A 17,469-nucleotide genomic window follows, 5' to 3' on the forward strand; every position below is an offset into this window, starting at 1 on the left:
CCAGACCACCTCCATTAACTTCTGCTTGCTAGGGCAAATGTAGCCCAGACCCACCCTCCATGCTGTTTGTGTTATGGGAGGGAGAGACAAGTGGGGGGAGGGAGGGAGGATTGGTGTTTGCCCAGCCTGTGCTACAGTGGGGACAGGTGGATTGGAGACCCCGCACTTACCCGTACTCCAGGGCAGGCTGGGCAAACCCCAGCATGAGCTCCCTCTCCTCCTTCTCCCCTTCTTCCATTGTGTAGCCAGCATCAGAGTTGGGGGCAAAGTGGAAGGTGGGGGAAGTGGCTAGGGGAGAGAAACTGCAGACATGCAGCTCCTTGGTTGCAAAGAACAACTTGATCCCCCACCCACCTGATCCAACAACAAATGTTGGGTCAAAAGGGTCAGTCTAATTCATGGCACTTTCTGTCAAGTGCCATGAGTTAGATGGGGAGTGGCATGTCTGTCAGCATCTTAAGTTTTCCAAATAGTGCAGTCTGGGCATCTATTTCAGCCCCAAACAAGTAAATAAATAATGGAAAACCTTAATTACTTTAGAACTACACCAATGATGCAGTATTTGTTAACATTATATTTGAGCCTCAGACACGTGTAGCATTAAGTAAATGCATTTAGATCAGAATTCTATTTCACTTCTAAGAGGTATAAGTATCATGCTCTGAAACTATTATTTAGGAGGGAATATTAAGCAGATGGACATTAAAGAAGTCTGCTCTGTGGCCCCCGGTACTGTTTATGCAATTTTTCCAATGACTCTCCATCAGACACCTTAACTACTAGGTTACTGAGCAAAAGGAGGCACCACTTCCTCCTCAGTTCAGTATCAAGCATTCACTAGTCATGGCTATTGGTCATCTAAAAAAGCAGAAGTTTAAACTGTACCATTGTGTATCCATTGCAAAGTAAGATCACAAAAGAGAATATACGGGCTTCGTTGCCTCTGGGCCATTATTAAATGCTTCTGAGCACGTGCAGTAGTAATAAACTTAGCCATATATGGCATTGAGCTGTGGAGAATAGTTACAGACCATTAGCCAGGATGAAACGGAATGCTGTTTGGTGATTTAGACATCTAAAACCTGCATGACACTTGCATGTCTTAACAGTGGAATACAATTCTGCCCTAAATGCATTATCTGAATGCTATATGTATCTAAGACTTATATATAAGTTTCATGAACACTGTATCATTGGTAAAGTTCTAAAGTGATTTAAAATGGCTAATTACATAAGAGATCAGATAAGAAGGAAGTGATAAATGGTGCTGGGATCAGAATTGTATATTATTACTTACAGCAAGCCATACAAAATGGAAGATGACATAAAACCAAGAGGACTGGTCAATAAAAAAAGAGTAAGAAAACATTTAAAAGAAAGATTTTGATAAAATGGAGGGCATTTTGATAAAAGGTGATAATTTGTGATGTATGTGATTTACGTAATTTAATTAAGGATGAAAATGTTTTTGCTTGCTTGTTTACTATATAAAAAGACACAGTTATAAAAAAGGTCTTCAGGGTGACAGACAAATTTAGAATTGTAACTCAGTAATTGGTACAGGAAGCGAAGACTTCATTAACAGTATTAATTAGGCATTTGTTTATAGAAAAAGTGAAGACATAATAATTATGCAAAAGAGGGTGATTAAGAAAACAAAAGGGAGTTGAAGTTTCTAGTCATAGTTTAATACAAAGAGAAACAAAGTATGTATTCATTAGCACAGCGTGAAATATCTGTAAGACTGTTTTAAGTTTCATGGAATTTTCCTTATTGTGGAAAATTCAAAATGCAACCTAAGCTTGCCGAAAATTCTTCCAGGTTTTGAGAACCACTTGGGTCTGATCCATTGAAATCACACTGGATATGACTGAGGACAAGGGAACGTACAGAAGTGCTGATAGCCAGAAGGGAAGGAAATTAAGATGATGTTAAGAGGACACAAAAACAGACTTAGACCAAATAAGTAGGAGAATACAAAAGCCAAACTCAGTCAAGACACAATCTACATCTTTGCCTTAGAGAGGTGAATTAGGGATGGGTAGGAAAAAGGATCCGAAAATACAGTGCCTTTTAGAAGACAGCATTAGTATGTCAGAGATGCAGTTATCCAAAATGTGGTAAAGTCTAAAATAATCACCACCGTTTCAGAGTGCTTTAGTACTCATTAGAAAAGAAGAGTGCTGGATGCATAAAAAAATTGAGCTGTGAAGCTGAGCACTTAAGGCCTTTGAAAAATGTCTATGATGCTCTTTTCCAAACCACTCACTTTCCTTCACTGCATTTTCTCTGTCCTTTTTGACAACTGAAGTTTATCATTTAAATTGGAGAAATGATATCTTCAGTGATCAAGCAGGGAGGTTCTAATCAATTCACATTTTAATGACTAATCCAATCACTTCAATGCAATAGCTGCTTTACCCTTGAAGTTAAAGGGGAGTTTTTATTCTTAGCAGCCAAAAAGAGTTCCTGCAGTAAAATACTGGTTAGACACATTCTGCACAGTGATATCCCCCTGCCCTGGCAGAAATGAACTTCATAGCTACTCATGTAAGTATATGTATAATTTTTCCCTCTTAGACCGTGTTTATTATTGCATATATAGTTCACACATAAGCAGAATAGCTAACTGTAAAAGATAAAGGGTGAGGAATGCTAACAGCAGAGGGGAGGACTATTCTAATAGGCACTCTAAAATCTTTCTAATAGGCACTCTAATAAGACTACCAGCTCACCTCACACAGGCTACCAAATTGGCATAAAACTATAATTAATTTGGACATTTCTGGCCTCCTTTTAGATAGAAGCTGGTGACCTAGTTTTGAAATGTTCCAAACTCATCATCAGTCAATTTTCTGTCCCTCAAACTATAGGTCTAACATACATCAATTTAATACAGTATTCTGTGAATCCAAATACATTTGATCATATAAAGGCTATTAGTTATAATATAGCAACTATACAGAATGAAGATAATACAGTTTTTACTCCAATAATGTTTAATGATGCCAGTTCATGCTGATACTTAATGCACAAGACTAGAGCCAGCTCTGACCCTGACCAAATTTCTGTGCATTTCCCATTACATCAATCTACAGCCCCTGGGTCACTTAACTGACTGCCATTTCTTCTCTTTCCACATGACCCACAGATCTCTCTTTAGTTTTCCAGAACATTCTTTCATTAGCAACCATCTATAAAATCCTTCTTCATCTTTTTGTATCTCTCGCCTAGCCTATGAAAATCTCCTCAAACCTAATCTCCTATCTCTCACATGATTACCCCAGTTTGTTCAGAACGTAAATGCAAAAAACATCTTCCTTGCTGACTGAGCTACCACCTTTATCAATCGATTCATTTCCATTTATCTATGCATTATTTCCACCATCAGAACCAATACATTTAAGGTGATAACACACAATTCCATTCCTAGCTAGAGGCAGCTCTGCTTCTTCTGACTTGTGTCTAATCCTATCTAGCAAAGCCTGGCTTCCTGCTTAACTTATCCCTTTCTTCCCATATCAGCTTTCATAGATTGTGAGGCTGGAAGGGACCTCAGAAGATCATCGGGTCAAGCCCCCTGCCCCAGGAAGGAAAGACAATTGGTGTCAGCTGACCCCAGCAAGATGACCGTTCAATCTTCTCTTGAAGATTTCCAGGGTAGGCGATTGCACCACCTCTGGAGGGAGCTTATTCCAGAGTCTGGACACCCTGGCTGTGAAGAAGGTTTTCCTAATGCTGAGCCTGAAACAGTCTTCCAGGAGTTTATGGCCATTACTCCTGGCTTTCCCCAAGGATACCCTGGTACACAGTTGTTCGCTGAGCCCTTGATATAAGCTCCCGATGTAGCAGTAAGCTGCTATCAAGTCCCTTCTTAGCCTTCTTTTTCAGGCTGAAGAGTCCCAGGTACCTCAGCCTTTCCTTCTATGGTTTGCCATGTAAGTCTCTGATTATAGGGGTGGCCCTTCTCTGGACTCTCTTGAGCTTTACTACGTCCTTGTTGAAATGTGATGCCCAGAACTGGATGCAGTACTCCAGCTGCAGTCTCACCAATGCCGAGTAGAGTGAAAGAATCACTTCCTTAGTTTTGCGGGAGATGCGTCGATTGATGCACGCTCATATTCATACTATGGTCTATTATTACCCCCAGGTCCTTTAATTCATGGTGCTGGTCAGTTTGGCATTGCCAAGCCTGTAGCTGTGTAGCAGGATTTTTGCCCCCAGATGGAGTACTTTACATTTCTTGATGTTGAATTTCATTTGATTCCAGCGCGCCTAACTTGCTAGCCTGTCTAGGTCTGCCTGTATCTTCAAACATGACCACACTTCCCCATAACTAGATGTCATCTGCGAACTTGGTCAGTGAGCTCTTCACCCCCACATCCAAGTCACTGATAAAGAACTTGAAAAGCACTGGACCAAGCACCGACCGCTGAGGGATACCACTGGCCACTTCTTGCCAAGCCGACACAGATCCATTCATTAGAATTCTCTAGGCCCTACCCCGCAACCAGCTCCCTACCCACCTGTCTCACCTAACCCACCTAACTCTGTGCCTTCTGACCTATAGACAGTTCAATGATCAATGTTCAAAGCTAGCCTCAAATATAGATCTTCCACAAAAACTTTCAGCCTTACCTGAAACAGTAAAAAGTATTTTTAAAGTATTTTGAAAAGATGGCACTCTGCATTTAGGTAAATTCTGGGCCATACCCAATGCCTTCCCAAGTGACTAGGGTGAAACCCTGGTTCCAGTGGGCACATCTACATGAGACATTTACTGCACAATTGATGAACTAATTTACTCTGCAGAAGGATAGTATTTGTAAATACAAGTATTGACCTGCTGTGGAGTAAGAAACTCTGTATCAGCACAAGTGTATTTGCTGCCTGGCTGGCTGGGACATAAGGGGGTTTCAGTGTGGGGGATGCCTGCCAGGTAGCCCCACACTGAAGCACCCTCATGCCCCATCTAGCCCCTCCACAGCATGCTGAACCAGGTGGGGGGGAACCCCAGACTGGAAGGCTGACCCCTGGGGCTGCCCGTCATCTGGGGTTGCTTCACCCCAGGCCCCATGTCCAGTGCCTGAATAAACTGTGGAGCTTATTGCTGCAAAGTTAATTGCTTCCGGGTGCTTATTCAAATGACACACCTGGGAGCAATTTACTCGGGAGCAATAAGCTCCACAATTTATTCAAGCAGAGTAACTGTACATGTAGATGCACTCAGTGAAGTCACCAGTAATTTTTCTTCCCCCATGTTCTATAGTCTGTTTGATTTATATTATAATTAATATTAGATTGTAAAGTCTTTGGACCAGTGTGTCATCTTTATGGACTACATAGCATCAGACTTTATCATTGTAATTTTTTTTTTGTTTCTTAAAGATGCTGATTTTCCTACTGAAAACCAGGCACATGTAAGAGTTATATCTTAGTCTGTTGTACACTATAACACTGTAAAACAAAATGCAAAAAAAAAGATGCAGCATTAATAACCTTGAGACCATTCAACCTTCAGTATAATGGCATAATATTAACCAACTTAGAGCATGGGTAGATGAAGAATTATACCGTTTTAAGGAAGATGGAATTTATCATGGTTCAGCTGAATCCATTGCAGTTGTTTTGTCTTTATGCTCCTATCTAGCAATAAGTGGAAGTTAGACCACTTAATGAAACAGGGGTTAAGTTACTGTGATTTCACTTCACTTCTTGTGGGATAAAAGACTGATGAACCAGTTATAATGGATTACCCAGCATGCATTTGTCAGCAGCAAGTACTTCCTCTCTCCCTTCCCATTGTAAAATGGTACAATTATTCATCCTTATAAAGAGGGACAGAAAAAAAATATCATTTTGGCCTTATGTATATACCAGCTGATCATGAAGCAAATACAGTATTGTTTCTTATTACATTTGTTATATTTGTGATTGTACCCCCATAAAGAAAACATTATGGAGTGAATTGTTGTTCTTACCAGAATGCTATTGTCTTATTAAAGCTTGACCAAGTCAGAAAGTAGGCCACATCCTATTTTGTTTACTCACATGCAAACTGTTTCACCCCCCATTGACCAATCCATTAACCAGCCTGAATCTGGCTAACTACTTTTGGTGAGCATAAAGAAAGCAAAGTTTGGGCTCCTTCTTAACAATGCTAGACATAATCAAGTGTATTATAACTAAAGCATTGCTTTAGTTATGAAGTAAGTTCATGTAAATTTTCAGATATAAAATGTTCCTTAACCTGGTGATATGGTATACAGACATTTATTTTTAAATATTTGGTTCTTCTTGGATACTTATCAGATAGTTCATGAGATGATAGCATTGTTTGTCTAAATTTAGTTATATAGGCTTTTGCCAAGTTCTTCCTGTTAGAATTCCTTGGAAAGTAACTTTAAATTGTTTCATTTTTCTGAACAAACTGAATAATTCCAAACAATTTTTGCTAAAGACTGAATGAATGAATGGTGTAGAGCTCAGTAACACAATCTTTTTGGTCTTCAAAATCTTCAAAGGCTTTGACATACAAAAATTTGGAGAAAAAAATAACTTTTTTTCTTTTGAAGTCACCTTTTTTGTGAAGCAAAGGAGTCTTAGGTTCGACTAAAAATGGATGCAGTAAGCCAATTCCATCTGAAACGGTGGCAATATATTGAAATATCAAGGATGAAGAATTTAAAATATTACAAACCATTCCTTTAAATATATGAGCTTCAAAAATATAAGAAGTGAAGATAAATGTTTTCTATCAGAAATGAAAATTATATCAGACTCTTTATACACCTGAAAACCAGGGACAGCTGTTTTATTTATATGCCAGTCACCATGGCCGATAGAACAAGCTAACTGAAGAATCCTTAAGGAAACATTTAAATACTGAAACAAAGTACCCATTTCTGATCATTTTAATTATCATTGTTTCAACTATCTAGCATAGTTTAAATACTAAATTAGAATATAAAATTGAATACTTTAATTATATATCATTAAACTTTAAGCACTTAAATAGCCAATTTAAGACAGAAAAATAACAATTACTTTAGAGTAACTGTAGTTCTTCAAGATCTGTTCTCCACATTAATTCCATTCACAGTGTGTATATGTGCTATGCAGGCAAGATACAATTTTTTGGGTCAGCATTGACTGCTGGAGCTGCATCTATACCATGTGTGTTCTCAGCCCCCTATACCAAATGGCATAAAAAGTGGGTCCACAACTCTTTCAATAATTTAGAACCCCAGAACAGCAGGCAAAGAGGGTACATAATGGAATGAGTAACAATCTCAAAGAACAGGTGCTGGAGCTAAGTAACCATCCTTTCTTCTTTGTGTGACTGTTTACCTGGATGAAATGGCAGACCATCATCTTTGTAAACCCATGGCAATCAGGAGAGGTCCCATATGATTGGAAAAGGGAAAACACAGTGTCGATGTTTAAGAAAGGGGAAAAGGAGGATACAGGGATCTATAGACCAGGCAGCCACACCTCAGTACCTGGAAAAATCATGGAGCAGATCTTCAAGGAATCCATTTCTAAGCACTTGAAAGAGAAGATGGTTATTAGGAAGAGTCAGCATGGATGCAGCATAGGCAAGTCATGCCTAACTGACCTGATTGCCTTCTAGGGCAAGATGACTGGCTCTGTAGACACAGGAAGACCAGTAGATGTGGTGTACCTTGATTTTAGCAAGGCTTTTGGTACAGTCTCCCACAACATTCTCACAGGTAAGCTTAGGAAGTACAGGCTGGATGAATGGACTGTAATGTGGCTAGAAAACTGGCTGGCACATCATGCTCAAGACGGTAGTAAACAATGGCTTCATGTCTAGTTGGCAGCTGGTATCAGGTGGAGTGCCTTAGGAGTCCTGTCCAAGGGCCTGTTTTGTTCAATGCCTTCATCTATGACCTGGAAGATGGCACAGAGTGCACCCTCAGCAAGTCCACAGATGACACCAAACTGGGGGGAAGAGGGGGTAGATAACGCTTGAGGGTAGGACTTGGATTCAAAGTGAATCGGAGGATTGGGCCAAAATGAATTTCATGAGGTTCAACAAGGACGAGTGCGAAGTCCTGCTCTTAGGACGGAACAATCCCATGCACCAGTACAGGCTGGGGCTGACTGGCTGGGCTGCAGCTCTGCAGAAAAGGACCTGAGGGTTACAGTGGACAAGGAGATGAATATGAGCCAACAGTGTGCCTTTGTTGCAAAGAAGGCTAATGGCATACTGGGATGCATTGGTAGGAGTGTTGCCACCAGGTCAAGGGAAGTAATTAATCCCCTCTTTTCAGCATTTGTGAGGCCACATCTAGAGTACTGTGTACAGTTTTGGGCTCCCCACTACAGAAAGGATGTGGACAAATTGGAGATAGTCCAGTCAAAGGCAACAAAAATGGTTTGGGGGCTGAGGCACATGACTTCTGAGGACAGGCTGAGGGAACTGGGCTTGTTTAATCTACAGCACAGAAGACTGGGAAGGGATTGAATAGCAGCTTTCAAATACTTGAAGGCAGGGTTCAAAAGAGGATGGAGCTAGACTGTTGTCAGTGGTGGCAGATAACAGATCAAGGAGCAACAGTCTCAAGTTGCTCAAGTTGCAGCAAGGGAAGTTTAGGTTAGATATTGGAAGGTTTTTTTTCACTAAGAGTGTAGTAAAGCACTGGAACCGGCTATCCAAAGAGGTTGTGGACTTTCCATCCTTGGAGGTTATAAAGACCTGGCTAGACAAAGCCTTGGATGGGATGATCTAGTTGGGGATGGTGCTGCTTTGAGCAGGGGTTTGAATTAGATGACCTTCTGAGGTCCCTTCCAACCTTTTCTATGATTCTACTCTCAGTCACTAACAATCAGTCATTTGTCCGCTTGCTGAAGGATACTAGTAGAGATTGAATTAGGGGGATGTGCCACTATGGTTGCACCCACTTCCACTGCTGCCACTGCTGTCCCCAGGTGATCTAGCTATGTGGAGAACCCCAGAAGTACCCCTGCCCTGCTCCAGTAATGGGCTGTGAGGAGCACCTGCATGGAGTGCCAGGCTCACCAGGAGCCAGCAGCAGCAATATATGGGTTTTCTCTTCCTGGACCTGCTCTTGCCAGCCCCAATTTCAATGTCCCCTGTTGGATGGGAGCAAGGCCTAGTAGGAGGAACCTGCTTCTTACCACCAACATTGCCCAGTTGATGCAGGCACTGGAGAACCCCCAGAGCTGCTCCTGCCTTGCTGTGGTCCAGGGCTGTGAGAAAAGGACACATGGAAACAGGCTTGGCCAGGGACAGTAGCAGAGGTGTCTGGGTTCCTCCTTCAAGCACCTGTTCCCAACTAGTGGGAAACGCTGGGTGGGGGGAAGGGAGTGGAAGGAGAAGCAGGGGTCACTTGCTAGAAGGAACTCACCCACTGCCACAACTGTCTTCTGCTAAGCCCAGCTCTCTGTACAGCACTCGGGCACACCAAGCCCCATCCCCCATAGTCTGAGGGGCAGTGTGTCACACCACCCTTTAGTAAATCCTAGGTCTGCTCATGGATACTAGAAATTCTATTCAACAACTCCCTACAGTGCAGTACTATCAAAATGTGAATCCAGTCAGGCCAACCAAAGAATAGTGACTCATAAATGCATGATCTGAGCTCTATGAGTTGCCTACATAATTGAAAAATAGGGATATTTGTGGTATGAGACACTTTAGTAGAGGCTGCTTAAACTTTAGTAGAACGATTTCTGTATAAGTAGGTAGATCTAATTTGACTAACTCACAATATGTTTTTAAATAGCTGGTGACCCATTTAAATAACCTCTGTGAGGGTATAGGCCAAACTGTGATCTTATTAGCAAAGACCATAAACAGTGTGGTGCTTTAGTAAATGATTTGGTCCTGTTTAGGTAATATGACAATGTCCTTTGTATGCCAAGTTTCATCGTTGAGTGAGATGAGGGAAAGAAAAGTACAGCATGAAGAAACTGGTTCACATGGACTTCTGAAAAACTGGCCAAAAGCTGGCAACGAGATATGACAGTCAACCTCTCACAGGGGATGCTGTTTAAAAGATGCCTGCCTTGAGTGCCTGAACACCCCAACCCCAAACTCTTTGAGGTGATGCAATGGCAGTTTTTATTAACAGGCAGTAGAAGGAGCAGGTTTGTTAACACCTGTTCTAAAGGCAGCATGCTATAGTTCTTTATAAAACTAATATGACATCCAGACTCTTTCAGAACTAATAAACAGTCCAATACTGCTTTGAGTCAATACAAATGTTGAGGTGGGTAGCTGGTGCTGCAATGCCCAAACACAAAATATCTTCAATTTAAAGTTATATATCATTATCATCACACAACAGTCTGGTCCACAGTTTCCTCTTTTGGTTTAGAATTTCAGTTGAATGCTTTCTCTCAGTGGATATCTGAAGGAAAACTGTTGGTATTTCTTGTTCTGATACTGAAAGGTATGCCTATTTGTGAAAGATGCTATGAAAGATAGAAGCTTTGATCATATATTTATAATTGTCTGAAACCTAGCTGCTGAGGTGATCTGCTAGTGAATTCTGAATGCGTGGAAGGTGCAGAGCCAGTAGTGTGATCTGGTGCCAGTATGGAGTTGACCTGTCTCTTGTCATCATACACAGCTGCCATATCGTCTAGCAGAACTTTGTGGATTCCTAAAGAGACAAAACACATGCCAGGACAGATTTCTATGAAGGGGACCATAACTTTGATGGTGACCTAGATAAGTCCTGAGTCAAGGCTTCTGTTACCAGAGTGTTGTAGGGTGAGGTGAAGAGGAGGGTAATTTCCATCAGAGGGTCTTCCCATGGGTTTAACAATTTAATGAACTCTTGCGGATGGCCTCTGGGTAAATGCTCCATATAGCTGTGGTTAGAATTAGTGTATGGTAGGTGTAGTCTGGCACTCCATCACAGAAATACATGAGGCTGGATGACCCCAAAGTCTAAGGCATATTGTTTAGGATGTTATGAGTGACCCTGGAGATTGTTAATGAACTCTAGCAGAGTTTGAAATCTTTCCTGTAGAAGACCAGCTGTCACTAACCTGGAATCTAATATGGCTCTAATAAGAAGAATTTTGATTTACGCTTTAAATTAATTTAAGAGTAGATCTTTCTTGCTGCCCTTGAGGCTTCTGTGGCAAAAAGCTCTATGGTTATTTGAGCTGCTATAACTAACAAGTATTTAATGAGCACCCTTACTGCTCTAGAAGACTGAAGGACAGGATTGCATTGGTAGCAAGATATTTCTGTAAGGAATATGAAGTATTTCCTGTGAGGTGCATGAAAAAAGACAACTTGGGTTAAGAGATGTGATCCTGAGGATCTGCAAGAAAAATGGAGCCCAGCAGCCATAGTTCCAGATCACAAAGAAAGACTTAAGAACCTAAAAGAGGACTTGGGTATGTATTAGGCAAATGAGTCCAAAACTCATTCCAAATCACACCCACTGCCTAGCCCTGAAGATCCCTAAAACTCACCAGCCACACCACTCTCTCTAATGCAAAAACTCCCTACATGCCTATAGCCGGATTTCTACTTCATGTCCAGAACTCTCTCAGCCTCAGCAGTTACGATTAGCTTAGACATGAGCTATGTTGGGATCCAGAAACGAAGTGGAGTGAGCTTTAGTTTTCTGAAGTGCCTGATAAGCAAGCACATTCTGGCCAAGTCTCTCACAAGTAGACAGGATTAGGTCTTGTACGAAATGCAGTTGCAACTGCTTTCCTTCTAAATCAAAACTACTGGAAGATTGTAGTAGTACCAACAACCATCTTTTCTATAATAGCCCAATGACTTAGGCACCCATGCAAGTTGTGGGAAACCTGAGTCCCCAGCCCTCCTCAGCCTGAGAGGGTTCAAAGACATATCTGCTGCTTTTCAGGAGAGTGACTTAAATCACCAGGGTATGGATTCAGCTGAGTATATGAATCTGTATGGGGGGTGGGGGAAGAGGAGCAGAGGGAGAAGGACTACTGAAGCTAGTACCATGAAGACTGTAAGATGCATGGGAACCAGAAAGAGAGATCATAAGAGGGAGCATTACTCTGTATTCTCGTAATTAGAGCACTTGCCTAGGATGGGAATGTCCTGGGTTCTGATCCAATCATCATTTTTATACCATATTTACTCAATTAGAAGATGATTTTTTTTTCCCCCTGCCCTTTAACATGGGGAAAGCCCCTTGCCTTACATTGAATATGAGGCAGTGAGGGGAAGGCAGCTGCTGCAGCTCCGGACCCAACCCAGGGCTGGGGCCAGAGCCAGAACCACAGCTGTAGCTGCAGCTCCAACCAGCTCCCCACTCCATCTGCATGCTCTGCCACTCCTCTGCTGCAACACTCAGTCTCTCCTCATTCCCCTTCAGCCTCTCCCCTCCCTCCCCCATAACACACTCCTCCTTACCTTTGGTCCATGATGGCAGGCTCTGTGCTTGCTGTAGTCTGGAGTATGAAGCATGGCATATGTGCTGCAGCCAAGCCCTGTAGAAACAGTGCCAGCTCCATGCTGCTGTTGCAGGGCTAGGCTGTAACCATGCTCCATGTCCCAGGCTATAGCACAGATGAAGCCTACCATCAGAGACCAAAGGTAAGTGGGTGAAGGGGTAGGTGGGATGGAGAGACTTTGTGGGGGAGATAAGAGAGAGAGTGGCGGGTGAAAACTGAAGCTGCATGGGGCACAAGAAGCATGGAAGGGGGAGGGCAGGCAGGGGAAGGGGGATTGGGGCAGGCTGAAGCTATGGGGAGGCAGGCACAATAGGAGTAAGTGGGGAGGGCAGGCAGCAGGTGGCAAGCTGTCTGTCTCTCACTGCCTTCTACAGCCTTCCCACTGCTTGCCCCCTAACTGCCTGTCCCGCACCACCCCTTACTGCTTGCCTCAATACTGTTCCCCAATGCCTGCCCTACCATGTTGCCCCCTGCTGCCTTCCCCACTAACTGACCCTTTACTGCCCCACCTCATTACCTCTACCCTACCACCTGCGGTAGTGGGGTGGGGGTGGGGGGGCAAACTTAAGATGATCCTCCAATGATTAGATTTCATAAATGGAAAATTATAATTAATTTTAAAACATTCCATGTATAGAATCTAGTGATTGTGGGGTTGTCTTAAAGTCAAGGTTGGCTTGTATTCGGGTAAATACAGTATTTTACATTAAACAACCTTGACAGAAGCAGCTGCACTCCAGAGAGGTGGTGAGCTTTTGAACACATTGATGCTCTTAGCTTTCCTATCAATTGGCTTCACATGGCTCTTTATTTAGTACACAGGTTTTTTAGATTGCCTTTCCAAAGCACCAAATTATTCTCAGGCACTGAGTATGGAGCCTAGCTGTGAATTCTGGATTCTATGCTGGTCATAAGGGAAAGGGGAGGAAGTGGCAAAAAGTTATGTGCTTCTAGTCTTTTACTGGGTCTAGCTCAGTTTCACCACCTTGAACTTGAAACCACAGTGAAGCTTTAGACACATGGATTGCCCAGGATGGAATTTTTTGGAACTGAGAAATATTAACTTCAGTGGTTGACCTCCCCAAGCTCAAAAAAGGATTCCATCTCTTGCTGTAACAATACTGCATGTGAAAGGTCCTTCAAGGTAGATGAAGAGGTTGTATGAAAAGTAGAAAGGCACACTCTCCAATTTGGATTTTTTTTTTCATTCCAAATCAGTGTTAAATTTTGAATTGTCTCAGGAAATAAATTTTTTGTTAAAACAAATTTTCAATAGACCCAAAATCTTGTTTCAGTAAAATTCAAGCATTCCATTTAATCTTCAACTATTCCATGTCATTTTTATAAGATGGAATAAAATAAATGTCAAAGTAGAATAACAGGAAGAGCAAGTAAAATCTATTTCAAAATGAAATTTCATCGGCATCAACAAATTCCTGCAGAAAGTTTCAAGTTCAGTGAAGCTGCAGTTGGACAGAAAGAACATTCCACTGGATTTTTTTTTTTAATCAGTTCTGTTGTAGATTAAAAGAAAAAAAAAGAAAAGAAAAGAAAAAATCTTCCTCCAGCCAGTGTTTCCAACAGGCAAAAGAATCTGTACACACATAAAGTGGAATCCATATGAACAAGTACTTGAAAAGAAACAAGAACTTTAGGCACCATTTCAAGAACAGGAAACCAAATTCATATCAATAAAAAGTTTCTTCTCCTCAGAGTCAGGCCCTTAAATAAATATATATGTACCGCTCCCTTACCTGTATGCAGACAAATTACTGAGGTGCAGGGTGTACTTTTCTTCAGCAGACAATCCATCCATCATCAGGTAGAAAACAAGAAAATTACTCTGGTTGACAGGTTGCGTAATGATACGGGACTTCTCCAGCATATATGTATAAATTCTAGCTGATTTAAAAAAAACAGAACAAATGAATCACTACAAATACTGTTTTAATTAGGCATGCAGTATCATTAGCCATCACAAAATTGAAATACAGACCATTTACTTCTTATAAAACAAACCGATAATGAAAGTTAAAAATAAATATAAATCTGATAAAAGAACACTATAAACACTTCTGCTAAAATCAGAGTGGTTATATACCCTATTACTCAAATAGAAGACGACCATGATTATGTTGCAAGATTAATGCCCCAATAATTAGATTCCATATATGGAAAATGTATCAATTAGTTATAGTTTTTCAGGTATAGAATCTAATTATTGGAAGTTTGCCTTGAATTTGTCCCACTCTCACTGCTACAGTAGGGAAAATAAACCTGGGGGGGACAGGTAGGCCCTTTGCCCTCTGCTTTCCCTTAACTTCTTTGCTTTATAGCCCCTTTCCCCCTCCTTATTGCTTTCCCTGAGCACACAGAAGTGAGAAGCAAATTTGAAAACAGTCTTGAAATTAAACATAGTTGTCACATTCTGCATACACTACCGATGCGCTTAGTTTATCTAGAATTGATGCATGTTACCTTTTCTTGAAACTGCTCCCTGTTTTAGCACAGATTCTCCATAAACACTTTTGACCAGCCCTTTGGCACTTACTTATATTTAGTATAAACTATGCATGATATTAAGCCAAAGGCTCGTGATGTACCACATAGTTGATGGTGCTGAGCCCCATGAGCGTCACCATTTCAAGCCACGGTGACCTCACAGCTCAGCTCAGCACTATTCCGTATGTGTGCGCTGCTGCTCAACACTGCTCAGATATCGCCCACAAAGGATGTGTGCTAATTAGCCCCCACTCAGGACTGTCACAAATCCTGAGATGCTCTGAAAATTTATATGTAGATGAGGCTCACAGCAACCTGGTCTGGCTCCACATCATGAAGGGTAGGGCTGCACTATGTGCCAGGCTGAGAGAGGGGCTGACATAGGGATTCTTGGTGAACTGTATGCAATGTCATAGAAAACCATCACTTGAAAAAGAGTCATCAATGAGGAGGAAAACACTTAATGATAGCTACACTATCTGCTACATGACTGTCATCATATAACTGGTCACTTTTTCGTCTTGCCAAATACAACAGCTGATTCCCCTAGCAGACAAATCCATTATGATCTTAACAACAGAGAGGTTTGCCATTGACTCAGAATTTATATCTCAAAATTGTCTTCTAAAGGTAAGCACCTATAATCTTTCAAAACCAGAGCAGTGGTCACTATTAAGGCACAACTGGAGGAGGAATCCTTTTAGACTATGATCTAATGGTTATAATGCTTACATATTACATCCAAAAAATGGTTATTTTTCCTTCTTTGCCTGTGGAAATTCGAATTCAGGCTTCCCACTGACTAAGAAAATACCCTAAGCACAAGTTATAGGTTCTTTTGAGTGGAGCCATTTTCCACACATTTCTGAAGCTGTGACAATATGTAGGAAAGAATTCAAGATTCACTAGGCCCTACAGCAAGTGAGAGGCTTAAAATGCTAACTTTTACCAGAACCAAAGCAATTTGGGCATAGAGGGTGTGTCTACATGTACTATTAATGCACTGTAAGCTTCCTGAGCAGTGAAATAAAGAGCAGCAAGCTTTCCTTGGAAGTGTGTTTGCATGTGCACCTGTTGGAAGTATTTCAGCGAGGGCTACTCCTGTCTTGCTCTGACCCCCTACAGCATCCAGGGGGAGCTCCAGGTTCCCTCAGGTGCCAGGCCCGGGTTGTCAGAGGGCACCAGGGTAAAGCCTGGGCTCCAGAGGGCAAGAGGAGATGTCCTACCTTCAGGGCAGCTGCCTCCCAGCTCCTCCCTCAAGCAGCTGCTTCCCAACCCCATGTCTTGATGGCCAGTCAGTGTCCCCTCCCTTGAGCAACTGCTTCACAGCCTGCACCCCAATCAGCCAATTGGGGCATGGGGCTGAAAAACTGTCTCCTTCCCAAGCAGCTGGTTCCCAGCCCATGTCCTGAATGGGGCACTAGGCAGGGAAACTGTTTTCTCCGTCGAGCAGGTGCTTCCCAGGCCATACCCTGACTGGTAAATTAGAGAGAAGGACAGGGAAACAGATGCCCATGGGCGAGGACAGTTTGCCCACCTCTTGTTGCCTGGGCTAATAAGGAGCAAATCGCTCTGAGTCAGCTGGCTACATATGTGCTACTGTGCAGTAGGTACTGCATAGTTAATCTGCTACCTGTATCTACAGTACACTAATTTACTGGGCAGCAAACGATGCACATAAGTACTATATTTCATGGTATATAGGTTGACACAGTGTATAGGTCAACCACCAGCTTTCCGATTTGAAAAGTAAGGACTTCCATAGGCATGGTATATAAGTCAGGGCCAGGCCCAATGCTTGGCTGGTGCAGCCCCATCCCCCAGTGCCGCTTACAGGGGATGAGGCTGTGCCAGCTGAGTGCCGAGCCTGGTCTCATCTCTGTCCCCTGTAAGCGGTGCATCCCCAGCTGAGCCAACCCTGTCCCCATTCCCTGTGAGCAGCACTGAGCCTAGCACTGCTTGCAGGGAACAGGGACGGTGACGGGGCTGGGCTCAGTGCTTGGCTAGCATGGCCCCATCCCCTGTGAGTGGTGCTGCCTGGGCTGCAGCAGCTCCACTCACAGGGAATGGAGCCTCACCAGCTGAGCACCAAGCCTGGCCCTGTCCTCATCCCTTGTAAGTGGCACCAGGCTCGCAGGGGGTGAGGGCGTGCCACTCGAGTCCTGAGCCTGGCCCTGTCTGCTGTGAGCAGTGATGCTGAATGTTAAGCCCAGGGCCACTTGCAAGAGATGGGGCTGGGCTTGGCACTCAGGTGATGCGGACCCATCCCCTGCAAGCCCGGCACCGCTCGCAGGGCATGGGGATGGGGATTGGAATAGGCTTGGTTCGGCTCAGCACTCAGCTGGTGCTGCCTCATCCCCAGCATGCAGTGCTGGTGCAGTCCAGGCACTGTCACTCAGGGGATGGGACTGCACCAGCCGAGTGCCAAGCCCAGCCCTGTGCCTGATTTTTTGATGTTGCATGGTGTATGAGTCAAGTTTGATTTTTAAAACCCCAAAATTGAGCTTCAAAATTCAACTT

At 42.8% G+C, this 17,469-nt stretch overlaps 1 protein-coding gene across 1 annotated transcript in view; it reads right to left on the reverse strand.

Annotated features, from left to right (window-relative positions):
• The window catches only part of MYO16 (myosin XVI), a 545,578-nt gene that overhangs the window by 237,186 nt on the left and 290,923 nt on the right, over positions 1-17,469 (reverse strand). Inside the window, exon 16 of the mRNA XM_090022346.1 lies at positions 14,202-14,349. Coding sequence (XP_089878472.1) covers positions 14,202-14,349 — 148 coding nt within the window. The remainder of the gene's footprint in view (positions 1-14,201; positions 14,350-17,469) is intronic.

This window comes from Crocodylus siamensis, chromosome 1 (assembly GCF_052110815.1).
Source record: "Crocodylus siamensis isolate JL-2025a chromosome 1, ASM5211081v1, whole genome shotgun sequence".
NCBI lineage: Eukaryota > Metazoa > Chordata > Crocodylia > Crocodylidae > Crocodylus > Crocodylus siamensis.